The sequence below is a fragment of the Heloderma suspectum genome, chromosome 5, assembly GCF_057233095.1.
Source record: "Heloderma suspectum isolate Gila_16-S chromosome 5, 16-S_ref, whole genome shotgun sequence".
Lineage (NCBI taxonomy): Eukaryota > Metazoa > Chordata > Lepidosauria > Squamata > Helodermatidae > Heloderma > Heloderma suspectum.
The window spans coordinates 153,218,592-153,242,655 of NC_139462.1; the positions used below are offsets into that span (position 1 = coordinate 153,218,592).

The following is a 24,064-nucleotide window of genomic DNA, read 5'->3' on the forward strand; positions in this document are numbered from 1 at the left end:
GTGGAGAACTCCTGCTGCCATAGAAATGTCATTGGGCTGACCTTCATAAGAAGGAATAATGACAAATGCCCAGTGGTCAGATGGATTTCTCTGAGCGTGTGCAGTAGGCAAGGCTGTGTGATGATCCTCCTTTCTTTGTCTTCAAGAGATGTGCACTGAGAGCTGTTAAAGGAGGGTTGTGAAATTCATTAACTCTGCTTATTCTAGGTAGGAAGTGTCTAGCATGAATGCTTTGGCAACCATTTTTCATCAGGCCTTACTTCAATGGGTAATGAAACCTGGGATGGGGATGTTGAATGCATGATTTTCTCAGAGAGGCCATAGAAGACAATTCGCCAAAATTCAGTTGCTGCTTTCCAAAAACAGCTTTCTGCAAAGCAGTTGCAGAGAGCAGCTCTTAATTCCTGATCAGAAGGCAGAATGTAAGGATGAAGAAGTTTCTACGAAACTTCTTTTAAAGATAAAGAAGCTTTTTTCAGGCTACAATCCTATACCCAGTTTCCTGGGAGCAAGCACCATTAAAGTAAATGGGATGTATTTTTGAGTAGATGTGTGTAGGATTGTGCTGTTGGAAATTTTATGCACAGTAAAGCCTTAACAGTATTTTACTATACATTTATAAAGGTATGATTTTCTAATCCAGCAAAAAAGTTTATTAATGTACAAGTTCTTGCCATTCTGTTATTGTAATGTTAACATGGAATTAGCTGAAAATTAGGGGGAGAAATCAGTCTGTAGCAATAAATTAAATAAATAACCAAGAGTGCCAATTTTATGGTGGGATCAACTTTCATAGACAAGAATCTCTGCATCTGATGAAGCAGGTTGGTCTACAGAATTTCAAGCTGCATAAATTTAGTAGTCTTCAAAATGACAGAAGCCTTTTTGTTGGCTTTGCTACAACAGCCTGACATAGCTACTCATCTGGAATCGGAATGCAGAGAGAGTAAAATTAATGCTATATTTTAAATTCAAAGAGGGTCAGACTTTTCCAGAATTTAATTATCTCCTAAGACATTTCTTTGCTTTGTTTGTAATTTTTTTCCTGCATCTGTTTCTTAAAACACTATGTTCACTAAAATTATAATCTCCACATTTGTAGTGCTTAGGAACCTTTGCCCACACCTAAATATGAACTTACTATTTCCTAGTCAGGCAATCAGTTACAATTAAATAATTGATATAATGACTTTGTTTTATAGATATGCTCAGTAAAAGAACGACATGCCAGTGAAATGCGAGACCTGCCTAGTCGTTACGTGGAAATAGGTATGAGCAGAGCATGTTTGCCATTAACTTGCAAGAAACCTTTTCACAAATAAATGTTAAAATGTTGTCATGTTCATATTTTGTTTTGTTTCGATATGAATCCCCTTTGCAGCAGCATAAATTCAGTGCGTGCAAAACGTTTCAGTGATGCTCTCAAACATTCTCTAGGCAGGAAGCCTCTTGTAACAGGCAAAAACTGGTAATCCATTTCTGTAGATGTGAGAACCAGTTTTGCTGCAGTGACTGCAGTATTGGGTTTGGATGATGGTGTGTGCACTTTCTCGGTCACGTGTGTGTAAGTCAGGGAAGTTATTGTGTCACCTGACCTGTGGTTGTCTGATTCCCACCATGGTTAGAACTACTGTCCGAAAGAAGTTGTGTACATGGGGCCTTCTTGACAAGTGAACAGTTGCAGTTTGGACTCTAGCATAGGGAAAGATGATGGATGCTACTTTAACATATTCTTTCAGCACAACAAGGGAATGGCAGAGTAAGGGGGAGGGGAAGAGCTGTTGTCATAAATCTGCCCAGGCAAATATTGTAAGGGTGGAGTATTTGTGGAGACAGGTTCTTTATCTTCCCTCTCCCAGCCCACAGGCTTCCTTACATAGTTGAGGATCAGTGCTTTATCTCCCTTAGCTGCTAACAATCTGTTTGAGATTTCCTGTTCTGGTTTCAGATCACAGCACTCTGGCTCCGTTGAATGCTGTGAACATCACTCCTTTTAAACATGGGTTGGATGAGGCTGAGGGGAGGTTATCATTTATCCATGTCTTCATAGAGATTACAATATCTTTTGATACCATTTAGGGGCATCTTGCTTAAGGATCTTGTATTGTGCAAGAACACCTGCTTCTGATTCATGGTAGTTTAAGCTTTTACTTTCACGCAGTTAATGATATGTGATGATTAATTAAACGATGTGAGACAACTCAGTGACTAATCAGTTTTTTGCTGTTGTTGACTAAAATGTAGCATATAAGAAGAGTAATGCTGGATCTGACCAAAGGCCTGTCTAATCCAGCATTCTGTGCCAAAAAGATGCTTATGAGAAGTCCCTAGCAGGACATGAGCACAATAGTACTCTCTTGCTCGTAATATTAGGTACGTTTAAGTGTGGTTCACACACTTCATTAGTTTTCAAGACCAGCCCTAGATGAAATGGCACCCCAGCTGAAGAAGTGTCTTTGGGACACACACTCTTCATTTCTTCAACTTTTGGATAATTTAGTTTACCCAGCAACTGTAGCCCAATTTCTAGCTTTAATGTATGAGTTGCAGGCATAACTTATCCCAGTCATATAAAATGATAGGTTTGCATAAATGGATCTGATCATAATCACTCATTATTGTTTACAAGCACACTGTATGGTGAATGGACACTGATATAGGCCTGCCTGGCACCAACATTGTTATCTCTTTGGTGCCAAGTCAAGACTTTTCTCTTTTCCCAGGCAACATGTGATGAGTTTTAATTGATCCTGGATTGTTTTATGGTTTGTCTGATTGTTCAAAGTTGTAGGTAGATATGTGTTGTCTTTGTGTGTACTGTCTGTTCATGTGTTTTTTATATTTTAAATTTTGTATATTATACTTTTAATGTTTTAACCTTTGTAAACTGCCCAGAGAGCTTCAGCTATGGGGCAGTATAGAAATAATAATAACAACAACAACAACAACAATAATAATTTTCTTGTGATGGCGGGGGAGGGAACATTAACACAACACTGGCCATATAGGTTAGTGTTTTCCAGCTTTGCAAATGATGATGAACTGTTAGTACAATTGGTTTCAGCTGTTGATAGGATGGTTGAGTAAAGAGCATATGACAGGCATATGCAGGCTACTAAGCTCAGGTTATCTGCCCCTACATTTAGCCCCACTGGCATAGGAGTGAACTTTGTATTCCCCTAACCCTGTGTTAAGAAGCTAAGGGTGAACCAAGGCCTATGTATCTCTATTCATACCCACTTTTTTGGTGGCAGTTGGATCACATGAGCGTGATCTATTTATGTCTGAATGTCCACATGTAACCTCCAGTTTGTGCAGAATGTTCTTTGGATGAGGAAGGTAATTAGTTGACCTCAGGGATTTATCCCTTATTCTGTTTGTCAGGATCATGTAGGGACTGGTCCTAGGCTGCTCTACTGCAGGGATAGGCAATGTTGTGCCCCTGACCACCTTTCTTGGTGCCCTCTTAAAAAAAAAAAAATCAACACATTTTGCAGCTGGGATTGCTGTGAAATAGGTTTCTGATGGTGCTGAAAACTGTGGGTTCAAAGGAGTTGCTTAGTGTGTTGGAGCTCAGCCCCCACCTCTGCTTGTACTCAGTCTTTTGGGCAGATTACTTGTCCTTTGCCACGCCCTCCATGGCAGCCATCTTGTGGTGGTGCCCAGGACAGTTTATCGAATTGCCAAATGTGCCCAAAAAAGGTTGCCTCCCCCTGCTCTACTGTCACACCTAGGATTGAAATGTAACCTCAAGAACTGTTCCCATGGACACATTATCATGTAGATATGTGGATGGCACTTGCTCCCCCTCGCTCTATTTGTGTGTGTGTGTATTCAAAATATATAAATATTTGTGTGTGCACTACATTGCACAAAAATTAACAAATGGCTCAGTCCAAGGACTCTTCAAGATACCTGCATGGCTATTCCAGAGCAGTTGGAACATATTTTGGGAAAGACAATTTACTATGTGTCCACTGTGTTTCAAAACACACAATAAGCACGCACCTGGATGCCTTGATCATAGGAGTCATTGGCAATGATAATTCCGGTGGGCTATGAATGGCTTTGCTTGAATTTTTGCTTGTGAAGGAGATGCTAAGAAAGACAGCTATGATATCTTCCAGGTATGTCCTGGAGGCACAGACACATATCCATTTAGACCATATGATGGCCCAGTGATGGTTTGTTCGGGGAAGGATCTAGGACTAGAGTTGGGATTGCATTCTATTCCATGTCCCTGCCTGCTAGATAGATTGGATAGATCCTAGCTTCGCTTCTATTCTATCTCTATGTGGGCTCCTTAGTATAGCCCTATTATAGCATTCAGGAGACTAGGCTCTGCCAGAGCTTGCTAGTAGGGAAGGGTGGCCACCCATTCCCTGAGTCTGGATAGATGGTTTCTGTTGGATTCCTGGCTCTTCAGTCTTCATAGGGCTTTATTTTTGTTAAGGGCTTTCTGTATGACAGAGGTAGACTGATGCCCTAAGTCCTCCCTGCTACCTCCCACATCATCTGACAGTTTGCTGCAGTAGCTAATAATTCCCACTTAAAGTTAACTGTTGCACTTGAATTGTGTGTCTGATGCAGCACAAGTCCTTATGGTGATAACAGTATATTCCACTTTGGCATTATATAAATGTATTTTACACTGGCTTACTGCTTCGTCTGTGCAGGAAAAAAAACACCCTGAACACTTGCTTTTTAAGTTTTATTTTCTCTGGAGCACAGTATTGTAAAGTACCATTTCCTCACTTTCCCATTCTGTAGTGTTGGTTCAGTAGATTTCATCGGACAATAAGAAAGGAATGTCAGTGTGTGCGCTTTTAAATCTGGCTGCCCCAGTCAGAAAGGAAAACAGTGTCCCACCTAAGCTTCCTTAAATATACTTTGCTTGGTGTTAGATGAGTGTGCTGGATTTCTTTCTGAGAAAATGTAAGAATCTGACCAGCTTTGACACTGTTAAAGGCTGTGTTAGGTGTAGAACTCGCTTTCTGTATCTTTCCCATAATTTCCCCCTTTTTCTTCTCTTATTTTACATTTTCCTTGTTCTTAATTTGTTGTACATAAAAGCCCTGTTCAGGAACCCTGATAAGGCCAGGTCTGTGATGGCGCAGAGAGTTCTCTTCACGTTCAAGCAAATATGAGTAGAACTCCCATTCTGACCTTGCTCATTCAACACGGCAAGGTCTAAACTGGGGGGTGGGGGGGGTGGAAGGGCGTTCCCAGAAATGTGGGGGGTGGGGCCAGCATGCCCAGCCCCAACCCTCTACCCACTGAACGAGGCTAAGCTTTAGCAAAAATGCTATTTAATAGATGACTGGATTGTATGAGCTCAAATCTTGACTACAGTGAAATCCCATTTTGTTTGGAAAATTTAGGTACTGAAATTGGAAACTGAACTTGACCATTTCTTAATTAAGAATAAGTGCTTTATCAGTGCAAGTTGGGGCTGGTCATCCTTTCAGCACAATCCAGTCCCAACACAGATGCAACACCCAGATACAGAGGATTCCTGTGGGACTCAGTAAAGCTCACTTTCCCCTTCCCTACCATCTCTCAATACAGACATAGTGATGGGTCATTACAGCAGGGGTGGTCCTCCAAATGTTTTGGCCTACAACTCCCATCATCCTTCACAATTGGCTATGCTGACGGAGGTTACAGGCTGGTGGGAGTTGCATCTGGAGGGCCACAAGTTGCCAACTGCTGTGTTACAGGAACAGGAGGTCTCTGTGTTTTCCCAGTCTCCCAGTCCATCCTGTCTTCCCTGTGCAAGACAAGTTACTTGTGTTGTGAAACTGCATCCATGGTGTCCTTTGTATTCATGTAAATCTTATGTAAATTAGTCAGAGGAATGGAATCTTTAAATTGGTTACCTCAGCCCCAGTTCATGGTAGGCTTCAATCATAGTCCTTCATGCTCAACTGTTTGCCCAGTCCTGCTCCAAAACTGGGATACTTTCATTTCCTCTGAGGTGCAGTTTAGTCTCCTCATTGGGAAGCCACATGTATTGGATTCCCACTCTGTGTACCTGGGATTAAAAAAAAAACACTTCTGTGCACACACACAAAATCCACATCTTTTTCAAACATAGAAATTCATCTCCATGAACATGACAAGAACAGATAAAATAACACGTGAAATTTTTAAAGCAAAACAGACAAATGCTGATGTATGTCTCAGGGAAGTTATTAGCATAAATTATTTTAGGATTACAAAGTTAATTGTAAGGGCTATATGAATGTTGTTTTATAATGGTAAGATGGCTAGAGGTTTTTTTTAGCTTAACACTAAAACCTGTTACTTTTTTGTTTACTTTTTTTTGCTGCTCAGTGTCCCAGTTCAGCACTGAATTTTACATCAGTGGAGTTGCACCTCTCTGTGACCAGCTTGTCATCCTTTCGTATGTAAAGGAGTTTTCTGAGAAAACTGTAAGTAAGTTTATAAACACAAGTAACCAAATAAAAAAAGAACTTTAAAAAATGAGCCAGGCACACTTTTGATTATTGCCAAAAAGGTCATACACCAGGCGTGGGCAACGTCTGGGGATGGCGGGGGGGATTTTCCCTTCCCCCAGAACCTACTGAGGGCCCTCATCCCTCCCCCCACACTGCCGAATTTGCTACTGAAATTCAGCAGCACAGCAGCAGAAAAAAAGAAAAAAGGGAGGCAGGAATTTCCTTTTAAAACAAGGACAAACTGGCCCCTTTTTGCTGCCATGCCACCACATCACTGAATTTTGGTAGCAAACTGCTGCTTGTTTTCCTGAAAACAAGGGGAAATCTGCTGTTTTTGCTGGTGTGCTGCCGAATTTGTGCAGCGAATTCAGTGGTGGGGGTGGGGCACAAAAAAAGGCCAGAAGGCAGCATGTGGCCCATGCACCACATGTTGCCCATCCCGATGCATACTTGGGCTGCAGTATTCTACACACCTGTTTGGGAGTGAGCCCTAATATCCCCAGTTCTTGAGGAAGTATGTAGAATATTTCAGACTTACAGCTCGTACCACGTGGCATTAAGATCCCAACACTGTTGAGGGATTCCAACCATGCTCTAAAGGCTAGTAAATCAGCAGCTATTAGTGGTCCTATGCCTGCGCTGTTTTCCTTCTATTGCATTATAAAGCTGTGTCCAGTGAGGGCCTTTCCCTGAACCAGCAGAAATGAGGGAATGTTCTAGTGGCAGCCCATCAAAGGCATCTCATGAGCCCTTTGTTGTTTCTAGAGCCCGTAACAGCAGCACAATTACTACTTTCCTAGTAGTAAAGGATAAGCATTCATTTGTGACAACTGCCTTGTTTCCCCAGTTAGGATGCACTTTTAGCTTTTGGAGTATCACAGACTTTTCACACTGAAGCACTTTTTCACACTGTAGCAGCTAAAGTCGAATAACAGGTTTGCCCATCCTCTAACAAACAATTTGTGAGTAAACATAAGTTGCTCTTTTTTCTTTGTTTTAGATCTTCAGTGCCGACTCCAGGTTTGGGGGTGGGGGGAGGGGCTTTGGCAAGACGCTCTCAGTGGGTCATCCCCTCTGAGAGGGACCCTGTCCTTCTCCCCACTGCCCTTTCACCTGCTCTCTCCCTCTTGGCCCAATTTGAACAATGGCCCAGAGGGGGAGTGCCAAGCAAGTAAGGATGTCCTCACTCTTGTCGCTGATCAAATGACTGAAGACAGTAAGTGAACAGGCAGTGACAGCAAGGAAGAAGGAGCAGAACCAGGAGGATCCAGCCATCAACAGTGGTTCACCTCAGCTGGTGTAGGGCCTCAGCAGGTGCCCAGCAGTGCTGACCACTGAGCCCTGTACATCTTTAATCTTGTGTGTGTGTGTGTGTGTGTGTGTGTGTGTATGAACAGGAAATAAAGTTGAATTGAGGAGTAATGTGTCGACATCACACATTACCTTAAATAAAGCTTGTAAAGATGATTGGCTACAAGTCATTGTTGTCAGTATGAGTGATGAGGGGAAAACAGCCAGTTGGCATCATGGTCTTGGTTATATGTGTCCAGACAGACAAAGGATACCTTGGATCCCCAGTTCTTCTCAGGAGTGAGTCTCAAAAGTCTTTGTGATGCATTAGTTTTACTATACAAAATAAATGCAAGGGAGAAAGGAAGAGGGAAATCCCTTGAAGTTACAGCATTAAGAGTGGCAGATGCTCTTGATCATCTGCTTGATAGAGAACCGGCATTAAGCAGCCATTGCTATAGTAACCTTGAGCAACTGAGTGCATGCTGTTGCTAGGCAATGAAATTCCGTTGGCTCAAGGTAACGCTCAAATCTATTGAAATCAATAGGGTCAGCCTCTAGCCCTCTTTCAGGACAGCCAGATTATTATTTTTTATTATTTTAAAGAAAGGAACAAAGGTGCTTGTACAGCTTCTCCCAAGAGAGCTACTACTGTAGTTCCTTTCTGTGATTGAGTCTGAGAAAGAAAATCAAGCTACCAAATGGAAAGGATGAAGCTGATAGGTGGGTTGGGTTGGGGAGGGGGAGGGTACAATTAATAAAAGTAGCAATAATACTAATGAGTACGTGTAAAGAGATTTAACCAATAAAAGGGTTTTTTTGGCCATGCTTTGTCAGAAACATAAGATGTGGAGATACCTTTTTTTTTTTACTACAGTTAATGTGGCCTAAATAGCCAGTAATATAAAACTTAGGAGAACTTGATGGGCTTGTAACCACATAGATAGAATATATCTGTACTCATGCTATGAATGCCCCAGTGGTAAAACTAGGGTTTTACACAGGTAAGACTAAACAGTATTTGATATCAATTATGAATTCACATGGAAAAATTGTCAGGAACAAGAACAATCTTATCTGCTTTCCACTCCCAGCCGATTCACATGCAATGACAACCCAGGGGGTTTTCTAGACCCTGGTTCTCGTGAACTGGCTAGTGAGCTAGGTCCCATGGCTCGATTGCTCCCACTTGGCTCCTTTTGCCAGCGGGAGCAGCTAAACAACCCACGTATACCGCCAACTCTTGGAACCTTTTTATTATGTATATATTTATTACATTTCTGTACCACCCAATAGCCCAAGCACTCTGAGCAGTTCACATAAATTAGAACCATAAAATACAACATGATAAAACATAATATCAAACCATGTTAAGCCACGTTTACATGTCAAGCCTTGAAGAAGCATAGCTGAAACATTTTGTCTGAATTCACATGTCATGCTAAGCTCTGCTTTAGCATAATGTGCTCAAGTAGAAAAGAATCATAGCAAATCTTGGGCTTATGCACCCTTCTCTCACTCTTCCTCATGCCACATAGCCAGGAAGAGGAGTGGGAAAGATTTTGCTTCTGCTTTTAGTCAACTGGAATTTGTCGTGTCATTTGGACCTGGATTTGTGGTGAACATTAACTATCGTTTGTTTTAACAAGCCAGCTTCAAAAGCTATGATTTGAAGTTGGCTTGTTTGAAACTAAGCATAGTTAATTTTAACCACAGTTTGTCACCGCAGATGACAAAAGAAACCAGTTAACCAAAAGCAAACGCTTCCAAATTCCTCCTCCTCCTGGTCATGTGTGTGTGTGTGGGGGGGAATCTGAAAGCCTGAAACTCACTGTGACTCATTCCTGCTCATGTGTAGTTTAGCATGATGTGCAAATGCAACTGCTATGTGTATATTAAGAAAAAAAACTGTAATATTTTCAACCATGCAAGTGGCAGAGAGAGATAGGGGATAAGGAACCAATGTTGCTCACAGGTCCCTGTCACATCTACATGTAAACACCACTTTTGCATAATGTGAAGTGACTGCCATTTATAGTGTTAAAAGTAAATGTTTAAATGGATAGGTGCCCTGGAATTCCTCCCTTTGAACTTTGTTATAGGTAAAGGAAAATTATATAAATAAAGATCTTGCGTTTCTGGTTCAGTATAGTTCTCTGAGAACCGCTAATTAATGCATTTCCTGCTCAGATTCCAATGATGGTATGAATCCAACTGTAGAATGAAGAGGTTTGTGGTCATTTGCAACCAGCATTGCACTTTGTCTACCAGAGACTTACAGTGCAAGTCTATACATGTCTGCTTAGAAGTATCATTGAGTTCAATGGGACTTACTCCCAGATAAGTGTGTACAGAATTTTAGCATTAGCTACCCTACAGTTCAAATGTTCTTTTCAAATAAATTACTCTCCACACTGCCTGATTTAAAAGTTATGTGTAACCCAAACACATCCATACATTAACAGAGATTAGTCCAATAAAAACAATTCCCTTCTTGACAAATACAATGTTGCAAACACTTTCTATACCAAATAATACATTTTGGTCACCCAAAGGAGCGCAAGGAAGCTCATTGCATCACAGCAGAAAGAAGGGTTTCTTGTGATAAGACATGTACTATCAGCAGTATCAGTGCTGTTACAAAAGGGACTGATCCCACTTCCTTGAGCATTAGAAAGTTCAAAGAATCATTCCTTGTAATGGGAGTGCACTGGATACTTATGTATTTTAATATCTTATTTATTTATAAATGTACAAGCAGAGAATTTGGGGAGCAAGCAGACTCCAGTAAACAGAGAGCACTACTGCTAATCCTAGATCAGATTTTCAAAGAGTAACACTTTGTGACCCCTGTAGCTCTGCTAAGGTTGTTCCCAGTTTGGCTAACTCCTGCTGAACTCCCAGCTCTGTCTCACAATCTCTACCCAGATTCAAAGAGGCAACAGATGGTTTCACTGTCTCTTCCACCAGCTGAAGTTTGTAACATTCCAAAGGCTTGAGAGACCTTTCCAAGGGTCTCCAACATGGTGCCTGTGGGCACCCGAAACTATTTTTTTCCATTTTTTAAGTTATTTACATGAATTTGTATGAAGGGCATATAACTTGCTGTACATAGGCTTCAACAAAAGTGGACCAAATATCCAAATACCTATCCATTTGAAGGTGGCATCTATATGCCACCCATTCAAATATTGAAAGCGTTGTTAGGTCCTCAATCCATTTCATTATAGGAGGTGAGCATTTATCCTTCCAGTGTTGTAATATCAGTCCTTTAGCTGTCAGAATGACGCAAAAAATCCATTTGCACTGTCCATTCATTAATTTCCATGAAGGAGATAAATAATTTAGAAGAGTCTGTAATCAGTGAATATTAAAGACTGTTCCAGTATAAAATTTATCTTTGTAATAACCTTCCCTCCTCAAAGAAGCAACTAGTGAACACTGCCAAAACATATGCCTAAAAGAAGCATTACCTGTATTGTACTGTCAGCAATTCACTGAATTAGACGGTCCCTTATTAAAGGGACATTGCAGTGTCCAATAGACATGAAACAAAAGTTTTTGCTAAATGAAGAGCAGCCTAAGATCCATAGATGTGACAGGTAGATGCCAAAGCTGCGATCAACTGATTAGGCATTTTGTGGTGGTGCCCACAGCAATTTCTCAAATTCCCAAATGTGCCCACGTGTCCAAAAAGGTCACTATTAAGCTCTTTTAAGATTTTCTATTAAGGGCTATTAAGCTCTTTTGTCTACCATCAGGTGCCAGGTTATTCAAAAACTATATCGTTAGTGGTAGGCTCATTCATGATGCCAGTCACATTCAGAAGAACAATTACACCATTACATCACAGTCAAGATGGCCAAACTTGTTACAGCACAAATGATGCTTGCATATTTCCATGGCTAGATTATGTGTTGACAGTATGAATTCTATACAAAGATTGTACTGTCTACATTAAGGATAGGCAATAAATGGAAGCTCCAGAAGCTTCTCATCCGGCTCCTAGCATAAACCATCCCAAGTGTGTGTGCGCACGCGCATGCACATCGGCTGTTTTCTTCCTAGCCAAAAGAGAGCTTTTTAGGTAGCAGCACAAGACATCTGCCTGATACTCTGGAGAATTGCTGTCAGACAAAGTCAAGTCAGTACTTGGCTAAATGGACTATTTGGTTGACACTGTGTAAGACAGTTCCAATTGGGCTTTGTTTATTGCTGTTTGTGCGGGGGGGGACCTCAGTTGCGAAAAGACACAATTCAAATGTTCTTTTCAGATATATTACAAAATATCGGTAACTCATGGTGTATGCTTTGATGCCGAATATGGCACCCTTTTCCTAGGAAACAGAGTGTTGTGCCAGACCTAGGCTTGATATAATTCAGCCATTTCCCGAATCTTGCGAAGAAATCTCTTCTGATGCACTCACGGTGAGGCGCTTCCAAGAAAATGAATGCCGAGATTATTGTTTAGGTGAGAAATGCTAAACATTTTGGCCACGTTAAAAACTTTTTTATTTCATTTGCTGATTTGTGCTTCATGCCTGGATTCCCATGATGGTCATAGCGTTACCCTATGAAGCACAAGAAGGTAAGAGTGGAATTAGGGTGTTGCTCCAATCTACAGTGCCGGGATATTAGATGTAACATTATTTATCATGCATGATTTCAACTCAAAAGCCTTGAAATTGATGGTATGGATGCTTGATCACAATCAGAATGGTAGTGCTCTGGAACGGATCCCATGGATCCTTGGGTCTCCTATTGGACCAGTTTAATTTCTCCTAGTCTCTTAATCTGTCTCTTAAAAGACAGCAGAGAGTGTTAAATTTGCACAGGCCCATTGTTATTTGATGGTTTTTGTGTTTTGTCTTGGTGATTTTTGTTTTTGGTGATGTGCATGTTGAATAAAGATTGCTGAGATACAGCATCTGTGTACTCAAATAATAAGCATCCAGAACAGTTGGTTTCAACAGGACAACTAGCATATCAAAGTTTCATTCCTATGATAGAATATACTGCAAAGCTTTTAACATAGTGGGGAAATTGATTAAATGGTTCCTTTATCATTTACAGAGTATTCAGAAGGCGAATCACTTTTCTACATTATCAGTCCGAGAGATGTTGTTGTGGCCAAAGAACGAGACCAAGATGACCATATTGAATGGCTCTTAGAGAAGAAGAAATATGAGGTAACTCTTTGCCATTTGTAAGCCTTGAAAGTATAAAAGAAAAGACCTCGCTGAACATCTTGTTCCCTATTTAATAACTGCTTAAACAGCTTTAAATATACGTATGTGTGTGTGTGTGTATGTGTGTGTGTGTATATGTGTGTGTATATGTATGTATGTATGTATGTATGTATGTATATATATATATATATATATATATATATATATCTGTACTGTTAAACTGCCCAATAAGCAAAGTTCGCTAGGCAATATTCAATATAGTTCAACTTCATGCCTGAGAATTGTTTCTATGTTGATTAGAATAGGCCCCATATGTTTAGGTGAAGGGACCATATGCTCTCTAGCCACATCTCATTGCTATGCATTTGCCATAGTGTCTAAGTGCCCTATATTCATGTTATAGTGTAGCCTCTGATAGTGTAGAGCATCTGCCTAGGCCCGAAAAGTACTGTCTTTATTTCCACAATTTTGAAGACATTGTTTGTGCCATTTAGAGATTACATCCATTTTGTGGAGAAGGCCGGGACAAGCAGTTAATGATCTAGTTGAGTCACAGTGCCTTTCAGCTGCTTTTTCAGATGTTTGAATAGGCCTCCAGAATGGGGCATTCTGTCCTAGACTCTTCATATGAAGAGCTCAAACGCCATTCTGATGTCAGGAAGAAGTTTTGCATCTAGACTATAGAGGCTTTGGTTTCATTTTATTCTGGGCCTCTGAAAATGTTTGACCAGCACTGTCAACAACAATCACTTGAAGGATCTTTGTTAAAAGTGTTTGCAAATCTAGCCAAGTTACTTTTAAGAATAAAAGATGCATTTTAGTTGTATCACAGTACATCTGTCTAAGAAATAACAGTTATCAGAAAGAACTGATGCAGTGAGGTTGCAAGCAGTTAAATTAAAATAAGCAGGGAAGTTTAGGTAATTGGCTGACTTTGCATAACTTATTTCAGTTGCTAATAATTTATCAGACTGTAGAATATGGCATTTTTAGCTCAGAATTCCACAGTGCATTAGGAGTTGTTGGTGCTTATTGAGCCGTTTGCTACGTGTTTCACTTACCATAGACCTGAGACATGTAAGTGATAAGGAATGCAGCACCAGCGTTTTCTATGGCCCTTAAAGCTGTCATATCAAGGAAGACACAAAGCACTTAACAAAGATTTTTGTTAGAGAAGCTGTGAGCTTCCGTAGGCTGTGAACACCTGGGAGTAAAGAAAGGGAGCTGAGTACATACTGTCCCTAATTTTGTTATAGTCCCATTCGGGTTTTACTCTGCAAACATCTAAGCAGCTCAGTTTTTTCCAAGGAGCAAATAGAAGTTAGTCCATATTATCCTTCAGGATGTTCCACAGGATTCTAAAGGCTTTCAAGCATCTTCTACTGAAAGTCCTTTAAGATTTAATAGTCAGGGAACAGCTTGTATTGTAACCCACATTAAGCTTTCACTTTTCATTTTGAGTAGCAACAAGCCAGCTCTATATCTACACACATGGAGTAGCTTTGTGAACGAGCCACAAATTAAATGTAATGAAAAATCATTCTCCTACCAGTGAGGGATGTATTCTTTCACTTTTAGTTGTGCACTAAGAAAACAAATCAAGGCTCCTTTTTCAACAGATGTCTTTCTAGCACAGATTTTTTGTTAGAAAATGAACTCCCATGATTGCACTTCATATGGTGCCATCCTTCTGAAATGTGATACTGATGTACTAATGTGGAGTGAGCCCAGATGGAAGCCAAAGTCGTTTCTGTTTGGTTAACAATTGCTTTTGTTTGAGTATGAATTCAAAGCTGTTCGTTCAGCCATGACATTAAACGTTCTAGTGCTTTCAAACAAAAGACATGAAAAACAAAGGCAACTCCACAGATTTCTCTACCAAAGTTTTGAACAGTTGGCTTGGATGTCATTTTCCATTGCATTATACAGGAGGCTTTGATGGCCACTGAGATCAGTCAGAAGACCATTAAAAAACACAGGATTCAGGTAAGTCTATAAACTTGGTTTTTAAATTTTAAAATCTCCCGGCCTTTCAGAGATAAATGAACAGTGTTTGTGGGCCAAGCCAACCATTAGATTAAACACACGGCTGCCATGTGTCTACTTCTCCCATCTCCATCTGTAACATTTAGTACCACTTAACCCATGTCCTCATGTCAAAGTTACATTTCCCCCTTCAGTGGCAGCCAACAATGTGGGGTGGGGGTATGCAGAATGCTATTGCATCAGGATGCAGGGAAAATGTATTACACGTTATGGGGAGGGTTGAGGGGGAAACTAGGCATGTGACTCCTGTTTTTGGTAGTAGCCACATGTTTTATCATGTCATCTAGTTTGACCTGATAGCGGATGTTAGTGATGGCCCAATCAGCATTACACTATTTACCTTACTGACCTATGCCGTCAGCTTAATTCACCATGCTAAAGTTAAGGGCCCCCAGAGTTACATTTGATCTGGGACTTGTGATTTCTTAGCTATGCGTTACAGGGTTCAGTCCTAGAAAATGTAAAGTCATAAAGAAGATAATGCTTCTAAGCATGTGTAGAGCGCATATCTCTCACCACTGAGTAACCAGAGTCTTCTTACACATGAAATTAGGGTGCAAGGATTCTAGGTCAGGATTCTGCTTCCAGATAGGTTTGAACCATGTAACATTTTTATATTTACAAACTGAATTCTGAGAACTCCAAAACTTCACACACACTCTCCATTTAATGAATACCCTCTGGTCCTTCTTAATTTTCACTCTGTGGACTGGTTCAGACATAACAATAAACAATGGCCACAAGCAGGAGAGTGAATGTTTTTGCTTTCGGTTTCAGTTAAACACAGTTTAGTGTTCCATTCAAAATCTTAAACTTAACTATGATTAGTCAAAGCAAGCTAGCCTATGGCTTGAAGTTGGCTTGCTTCAACTAGTCATAGTTATATCTAACCACAGTTTGTCCAGGTTTGGACATAATGCTATGCTGTGGTTAGTGTAAAGTGGAAGAGAAAGTTTCTGAAATCCTCCCAGCCACGCTGCAGGTAGAGAGGGGTGGGGATGCGTGCAAGCCCAAAGCTCACCTAGGCTCATTCTCATAACGATAAACCATGGTCTGTTGTTTACAATTGTTTATTGTTATGTCTGAGGGCAGCCACTGTGTGAAGGTAAAGGATGCACACATAACTACAGCCTGTATGGTCCAATCAAAAGAGACCTGGCCTGGTATGTGGATCTGCCGAGCTATGGATTTTTTTGGTAGCCTAGGGGGCAGATCAAGTCTCATGTCATCATTGGTACAACTGAGGTAATAGTGGCATACCTCTCGTGTGAAGAAAAAGATATGGTAACTAAGAAAACATTATTGTCCAACTTGAGTCCAAGAGATATAGCTACAAATCTTCAGAGCAGTAGTCCCCCCTCCCCCCAGGAAGAAGGTACAAGTGGCAACTGGCAGTGACACCTTTCTCCCTCTGGCTGCCACATTCAGAGCTCTTTGTCTTGGCTGTAGAGGTTCAAGAGAGAGGAAAAGGTGAAGTTACTTTATTGCTGTAACTCCTGTTTCCTACCTATCACGTTTGCACGTCCCACCTTTCAAGAGTAGATGGGCTCATCCATTCTTTATTCAGAAGGCATCTATGCGTTTTTAATATTAATTGTTTTTGTGCTTAACTTGCATTTGGTGTTTTCTCCTGTAAAGTTAAATGTTTCTTACAAAGCGTTTAGTAAAGCAAGTACTGGGACAGAGGTACTTTAAAAAAATCTGTGCCACCTTTTACCACTTGGGCACTTTTTTTCTTTCTCTTTCCCACAAATACTTTAGATGTTACTGCAGCCATGTGTCTTGATACAGAAAGGTGAGGTAGTGTGTAAGGAGCAAAAGCATTTTTCAAAGCATGTTAGAAGGTTGTAAACTGAAAACCAGTAAAATGGGAAAATAATATTCCACAGAAACAATGGAATATTGTTCCAAATGGAATATTGTTGTCCAATGTTAGTCCTAGAGAAATGGCTACAAATCTTCTTTAGTTCAAGTTTTAGTTCAACGGAAGTGTAAAATCTTAGTACATTTCAAAGAAGAGGGTAGAATTCATGTGATGTTTTAAATATTCTGTTTGTTTGTTTGTTTGTTTACAATATTTATATACTGCTCCACATCAAAGATTTCAGAGCAGTGAACAACAAGATAAGAGAATAAAACCCCATAATTAAAACAATCAAAACATTTTAAAAGAACAGATTCTGAACTTAATAAACTGCAGCTAATCATTCGGGGAAGGCCTCTCGAAACTACAATGTCTTCCGGAGGTGCCGAAAGCAACACAACGCTGGTGCCTGCCTGACCTCCAAAGGCAGGGAATTCCACAGGAAGGGGGCCACCACGCTGAAGGCTCTTTCCCTGGTGGACTCTAACTGGGCAATAGGCCCATGTGGAACCACCAGGAGCAAGCCCTCTGATGATCTCATTGACCGGGCAGGTTGGTAAAGAAGAAGGCACTCTCTCAGGTATCCTTGTCCCAAGTTGTTTAGGGCTTTGTACACTGGTACTAATACCTTAAACCAGGCCCAGTAGTGAATAGGCAGGCAGTGCATTTCCCTCAGCAAAGGAGTTACATGCTGACAACAGCCAAGTTGCTGCATTCTTCACTAGCTCCAGCTTCCAGACCAGCCTCAAGGGCAGCCACATAGAGCACATTGCAGTAATCCAGTCTTGAGGTTACTAATGCCTGTACCGTTGTGGTCAACCTATCCCTGTCCAGGATTGGCTATAGTTGGCAAACCAGCCAAAACTGGTAAAAGGCACTCCAAGCCACAGCGGCCCCTTGGGCTTCCAGCGATAGTGATGGATCTAGGAGTACGCCCAAACTACGGACCTAATCTTTCAAAGGGAGTGCACCCCCTCCAGAACAGGCAATGAGCCTATCTCCCGGACTCGGGAACCACTCACCCACAGGGCTCCTGTCTTGCCAGGATTCCGTTTCAGTTTTCAATATTCATGAATGATGATACACCATATGGACTAATACAGTGTAATAATGGCCACACCTCTGCAAGAATTTCCTTCTCTTGCTGCTGAATCACTTTGCCAACATGGAGAAGTACTATCAAAGAGCTGAGAGGAAGGGGAAGTTAATAGACTGTGTTTAGAGAACTTGTAACCTTGAGAGAATCTCCCCAAATACTGATTTCCCCCTAAGAAGTACACAGGAGAATACCATTGTTTTCCCATCCTTTAATGAAAAACCAGTGCCTTTGGCCTGGTGGTATGCTCACCAGTCTTATCTCTACGCATTGTGTGGGGAGTGAAATCATGACTTCCCACCCCATCCATTGTGTATTCTTGTCCCACATCCGAAAGTACTAGATGACAGTTGTCCATTTATGGGTGCAACATTTGAATAGGTTGTACACTCATAAAATCAAATATGTGCAGGCCTGAACATTACAGTCCAGAAATTGACCACATGATTTGGGCCTATGCTTGTTTTTATGTGTCTACACTACACATTCAGTGTTATGCCCGTAAGTGGATAGCTGGTGATATTCGAGGCAAGACAGTCATTCCCAGTGAATGGAGTTAATATAATTCCTCCACCATTTTTGTAGGAACATGATCAGGAAGATTATAATCTGATTTGGGCCCATCTTTTTCTTAAAAATGACAATTTAAAGTTATCTGAAAGTTCTTTTGGGTAAGTGCTTTGATACGCGCAAACAAGCTTGTGTATTATAAAGGAATTGGAGAGTTGGGATACCCTGATAAAATAATTCCTGGTATTTAACCTAACAAGTCACTTGACTACAAAAGCCAACATTTGACTGCTGAAGGATGTGTGTAATTTTTAGACCTACTTGTAATTAATTGTATTTCATTTTCACCCTAGGACATAGGTTTAGCCTACATAAATCATCTAATGGAAATTGGAGATTATGACCTGGCAGCACGGTAACAGTTTTAGTTTGCTTATATGCATAAGGGTGCATGTGTGCAAACTCCTGTGATTGTGTATGTTGCTTGTGTGTGTGCAAGTTGTACAGACTTCTGGTCATATCATGATATTTGTGTTATTCTAATGTGCAGATAGTTTATTTACAAGACAAATAGTAGTATGCTGCTAACATAGATGTGCACTGGCCCTTATTCATTGTCATGACCCCTGTGCTAGCTCTTTCTTTTGATCTTGTCACTGGGTCATCTAAGGGTTGAGTGCCCCATGAATTCTGTGAGCTCCATGTACTGTACCTTAGCAGGACAAAGAAGCCAATATGCATATTGGGCTCTGGGTTGTGGTTGCTGATTTTATGTTTTCAGTGGTGACTTGAGCCAGAATAAGAGACATGATTTCAAATAATTAAAGTAATTAATTAAAGGAGCAATCCTATCACCACTAGGCACTGTCCAGAGGTCCATAGGATTGTTTGGTCTCAGAGAACCGAGGTCAGAGCCAGGGCTCCAACCTTAGTTCACAGAAACTGCACACTCCACCCCCTAACCCACCCCCTCATAGCCAGCGCAGTTCTCTCTGCGCCAGCTACATCTCTGTGCTTGGAAATGGAGCGCGGAGATGGAGGAAAGGGGTGATGTTGTGTGGGAGGAGACTGTGGAAGCTGCTTTACATAGCTTCCTATTGGGTCTCCAGGCCCCTTCCCTCCCCCTCCCCATAGCTTTGCCTAGACAGGCAAAATCGCCTGTCTAGGCAAAAATGCAGGGTGGGTGGAGCATAGAGGAGAGGATCCCCCCCCGCCCCCATGCTCCAGCCGCCCTCATAGGATAGCTGGTAGCCTCCAATTTTGGAAGGTGGCAACTATCCGGATAGGAATGTGCCCTTATTAACATATTTTTAATCTGCCCAATAACAGATGTTCTCTGGGCGGATTCCAAAACTAAAAGAATAAATTCAGTATACAATCATAAAAGCTAAAAGAATAAAATACAAAACAGTACATAGCACAACAGCTTCTAAGTTGACCCTCAAATGATGATGATGTGCATAGAAGGAAAATGCTTTAGCAGTGAAAGTTTGATTTATGAACTCTTCTTCTGTATAGTTCTGTAGCCTAGTAGATAGTGCTGGGGTGGAGTCAGTGATCATGATCCATGTTGGTATCAACAGTGTGGGGAAATGTAGTTGTGAGGTCCTTGAAGCCAAATTTAGGTTGCTAGATAGGAGGTTGAAATCCAGGACCATCAAGGTGGCTTTTTCGGAAATGCTACCTGTTCCACACGCAGGGCCAGCTAGACAGGCAAAGCTGAGGAGTCTCAGTGTGTGGATGAGACGGTGGTGCAGGGAGGAGGGGGTTCAGATTTGTTAGGCACTGAGGTCAAGCCGGGCCTGTACAAAAGGGACAAACTCCACTTGAACCAAAATGGAACCAGACTGCTTGTGCTAAACATAAAAAGGGTGGCAGAGCAGCTTCTAAACTAAAACCTGGGAGAAAGCCAACAGGAGCTGGGAAGCATCTGGTTCGGGTTAAATCATCCCAAAGGTATGAAGATGAAAATGTGTTTGATGGCCCAAATGTAAAAGGGGAGGAAATAGGCCAGGAGTACATGGTAGAACAGAATAGCCAATCAAAGGGCCAACATTCCACAGCAAAAGGTGCACACACAAGAGGCATCTGGGAAGGATACCTTGTATAGGTGCTTTTATGCAAATACTAGAAGCCTCTGAACCAAAATGGGAGAGCTGGAGTGCTTGATTTTAAAAGAAAACTTGGATATAGTGGGCGTTACAGAAACCTGGTGGAGTGGAGAGAACCTAGAAGGACATACTGGGGGAGGTGTTGCCCCGTATGTCAAAGAGGGCAGAGCGTCAAGCAGACTAGAACACCTAAAAGGGCTAGGCTCTTCCACAGAAGCACTGTGGGTGACAATACCAGGCTCCAAAAATAATTTAGTGCTAGGTACATGCTGTCATCCCCCAGACTACAATGCTCAGAGTGACCTTGAGATGGGAAACGAAATCAGGGAGGCCTCCAAACAAGGAAGGGTTGTAATAATGGGCGACTTCAGTTACCCCCACATTCATTGGATAAATGCATGTTCCAGCCACGACAAAGAGGTTAAATTTCTCAATGCCCTAAGCGATTGTGCCCCAGAACAGTTGGTCATGGAACCAACCAGAGGGGAGGCGACCTTGGATTTAATCCTAAGTGGTGTCGCCCAGGACCTAGTACGAGATGTAAATGTTGTTGAACCAGTTAGAAACAGTGATCACAGTGCTATCAGATTTAATATATATTTAAGTGGGAAATTGCCCAGGAAGTCCAACATAGTCACATTTGATTTCAAAAGAGAAAACTTCTCTAAAATGAGAGAACTGGTGAAAAGGAAGTTAAAAGGGGGAGTCAAGTGGATTACATCCCTTCAAAATGCTTGGAGGTTACTCAAAACTACAATAATAGAAGCCCAGCTAAAATGTATACCACAGGCTAGGAAAGGTAGCACCAAGTCCAAGAGGATGCCGGCATGGTTAACGAGCAGTGTTAAGGGAACTATTAGAGAAAAGAGAGCTTCTTTCAGAAAATGGAAGTCTTGCCCAAGTGAGGAAAACAAAAGGCAGCACAAGCTTGCATAAAGGCGACCCAAGCAGACCATAAGAGATGCAAAAAAGCATTTTGAAGAGCATATCGCTAACAACATCAAGGCCAACAATAAAGAATTCTTTAAATATATCAGAAGCAGAAAACCAGCTAGGAAGGCAGTTGGACCATTGGATGACAATGGAGTTAAAGGAGTACTGAAGGAGGACAAGGAGATTGCAGAGAAGCTGAATGAATTCTTTTCATCTGTCTTCACTGAAGAAGATATAGGACAGATACCTGTGCCTGAACTGATGTTTTCAGGAAGGGAGTCACCACACATAAAAAAAGATATTGTACAGCTGGAAAAAGTGCAGAAAGGGGCAATTAAAATGATCAGGGGGCTGGAGCATCTCCCCTATGAGAGAAGGCTACAACAACTGGAATTGTTTAGCTTGAAAAAAAGGAGGGTAAGGGGAGACATCATAGAGGTCTACAAAATTATGCACGGTGTGGAGAATGTGGATAAGGAGACATTTTTCTCCTTCTCTCAAAATACTAGAACCCGGGGTCATCCTATGAAGCTGATTGGTGGGAGACCCAGGACAGATAAAAAGATGTACTACTTCACACAGTGCATAGTTAAACTATGGAATTCGCTACCACAGGATGTAGCGATGGCCACCAATTTGGATGGCTTTAAAAGGGGCTTGGACAAATTCTGGGAGGAAAAGGCTATCGATGGCTACTAGTCCTGATGGCTATGTGCTACCCCCAGTACCAGAGGCAGTGAGCCTACATACACCAGTTGCTGGGGAACATGGGTAGGAGGGTGCTGTTGTGCTCATGCCCTGCTTGTGGGTCCCTGGTCGACAGCTGGTTTGCCACTGTGTGAACAGAATGCTGGACTAGATGAACCCTTGGTCTGATCCAGCATGGCCCTTCTTATGTTCTTATGTTCTTATACTATCTTTTTCTACTCAGAAAATGCCAGAAAATACTTGGCAAGAACACAGAGCTATGGGAATTTGAAGTACATAGGTTTAAAGAAATTGGACAACTAAAGGTATGTAGGGTCACATTTTTCACTAAATTGGTCTGGTTAGTCTTGTCATCAGGCCAGTGATTGTAGACAAGTGGTGGAGTGTGACTGAATGTGCCTCCTCACCATGAATGTACTGGGGACATTATGCATTCTTTGCATTATGTGTGGGATTATGCATTATGTGAGTTGTGTGGGCATTATGCACCTATAAGTTTGCCATAAATACAGACTTATTCAAAGTTTCCTCCACCCCCTTTCCTGAGAGAGAATGTTCAAGCACATCAGGCCTATATATGTAGCGCATGCATCACAGTTTACTTTGTACCATAGGAAAGGAGAGTGTATCTGTGTGGGCTCACATGTGCACGTTCCTCCATCATGTATATAGGATTTCTGGATGGTTTTCTGAACTGACCCTTAATGAAGAAATAGCATCATACATTTCTCAATTCAAAAACTTAACAGGTTGATGTTCATGGCCACGTAAAATGGCACAAACTCTTCCAAAACTGTTACTGAAGTCTCCGATTTAGCAAAATCCAGTTTTCTGGTTTTTATACAGGCTGTTAGATGTCAGTAGTGACTAACAGCTAAAGAGCACCCATCTGCATCTTGACTTCCTCACAGAGTTGTAATTGTTCATGAAGGTCCTTGTTTAAAAGAAGAAAGTATAGTGGGTCTCTGTGACCTTGTGACTCACTACTTACAGCACATCCTTCGACTCATTGGCGATAGATCCAGAGCTAACTCAGGTTTACTGTAACAGATTATTGCACTGCAAAAGAGTGGGGAGAGAGGAAAGTACTCTTCCACTCCCTGGTGATTACTGGCATAGCAAACCAGGTACTCTAATCGTGCAGGTTTGTTGGCAAGCATTAAAGTTAATAAATTGCCGATGGCATCCAGCTGAAAGACTGTCACTTCCTGAACGGCAGAAAACACTTATGCACCTTCCCTTTGATAACATCTGCACATTTTCTTTCCAAGTTTTATGTCTTTCCTATTCAAACTCAATGAGCCAAAAGGGGCATATTATTAAGATCTCGCAGCAGGTGGTCCCTTGCTGCTTTTTGAGCTGTTAAATTCTCTGTTCAGGAGTGTGAAGGTGTTGCAGCATTGCAGCTTTTCTTGTAGCCTTCTTATAGAATTAAAGATAGAGGGAGAGACAACAGCAGTATTTATGGGCCGGGGGGGGGGGTGCACTTTTCCAGATTCGAAGATAACCTTTCAGGTTTGTTTCCCTCTGCTTCACTTTAATAAGGGACCCTTCAGTGTGTATAGGTAAGCTTGTGATGTGCTATTTTCACCATCTCCACTCTCTTCTGGATTTATTTCCGGCCTGGATGGTGAGTGTCTTGATCAGATGGCTTCACTTATGCCATCCAGCAGACTGTAAAATTTATAAAAAATATTTGTAGGGTTTCCAAAAAGCCTCTCTGTTAAATTACTGCCTTTTTAAACAGTTGGTTGTTTTCACCTTCCTGAAAGCCAATCACAGAAAGACAGAAGATACTGTGTAATAAGACTAGTCTGCTACAAGCTGCCATGTTGGTGTGAGCTACTCTTACTCCT

General features: G+C 41.4%; 1 protein-coding gene across 10 annotated transcripts in view; it reads left to right on the forward strand.

Moving 5' to 3' along the window:
• The window catches only part of VPS41 (VPS41 subunit of HOPS complex), a 147,022-nt gene that overhangs the window by 81,889 nt on the left and 41,069 nt on the right, over positions 1-24,064 (forward strand). For all 10 annotated transcript variants that reach the window (XM_084857840.1, XM_084857841.1, XM_084857843.1 and 7 more), the window contains 7 exons: positions 1,203-1,269; positions 6,337-6,434; positions 12,093-12,222; positions 12,825-12,940; positions 14,870-14,926; positions 18,810-18,871; positions 22,432-22,513. In XM_084857840.1, the coding sequence (XP_084713966.1) occupies positions 1,203-1,269; positions 6,337-6,434; positions 12,093-12,222; positions 12,825-12,940; positions 14,870-14,926; positions 18,810-18,871; positions 22,432-22,513 (612 nt within the window). The remainder of the gene's footprint in view (positions 1-1,202; positions 1,270-6,336; positions 6,435-12,092; positions 12,223-12,824; positions 12,941-14,869; positions 14,927-18,809; positions 18,872-22,431; positions 22,514-24,064) is intronic.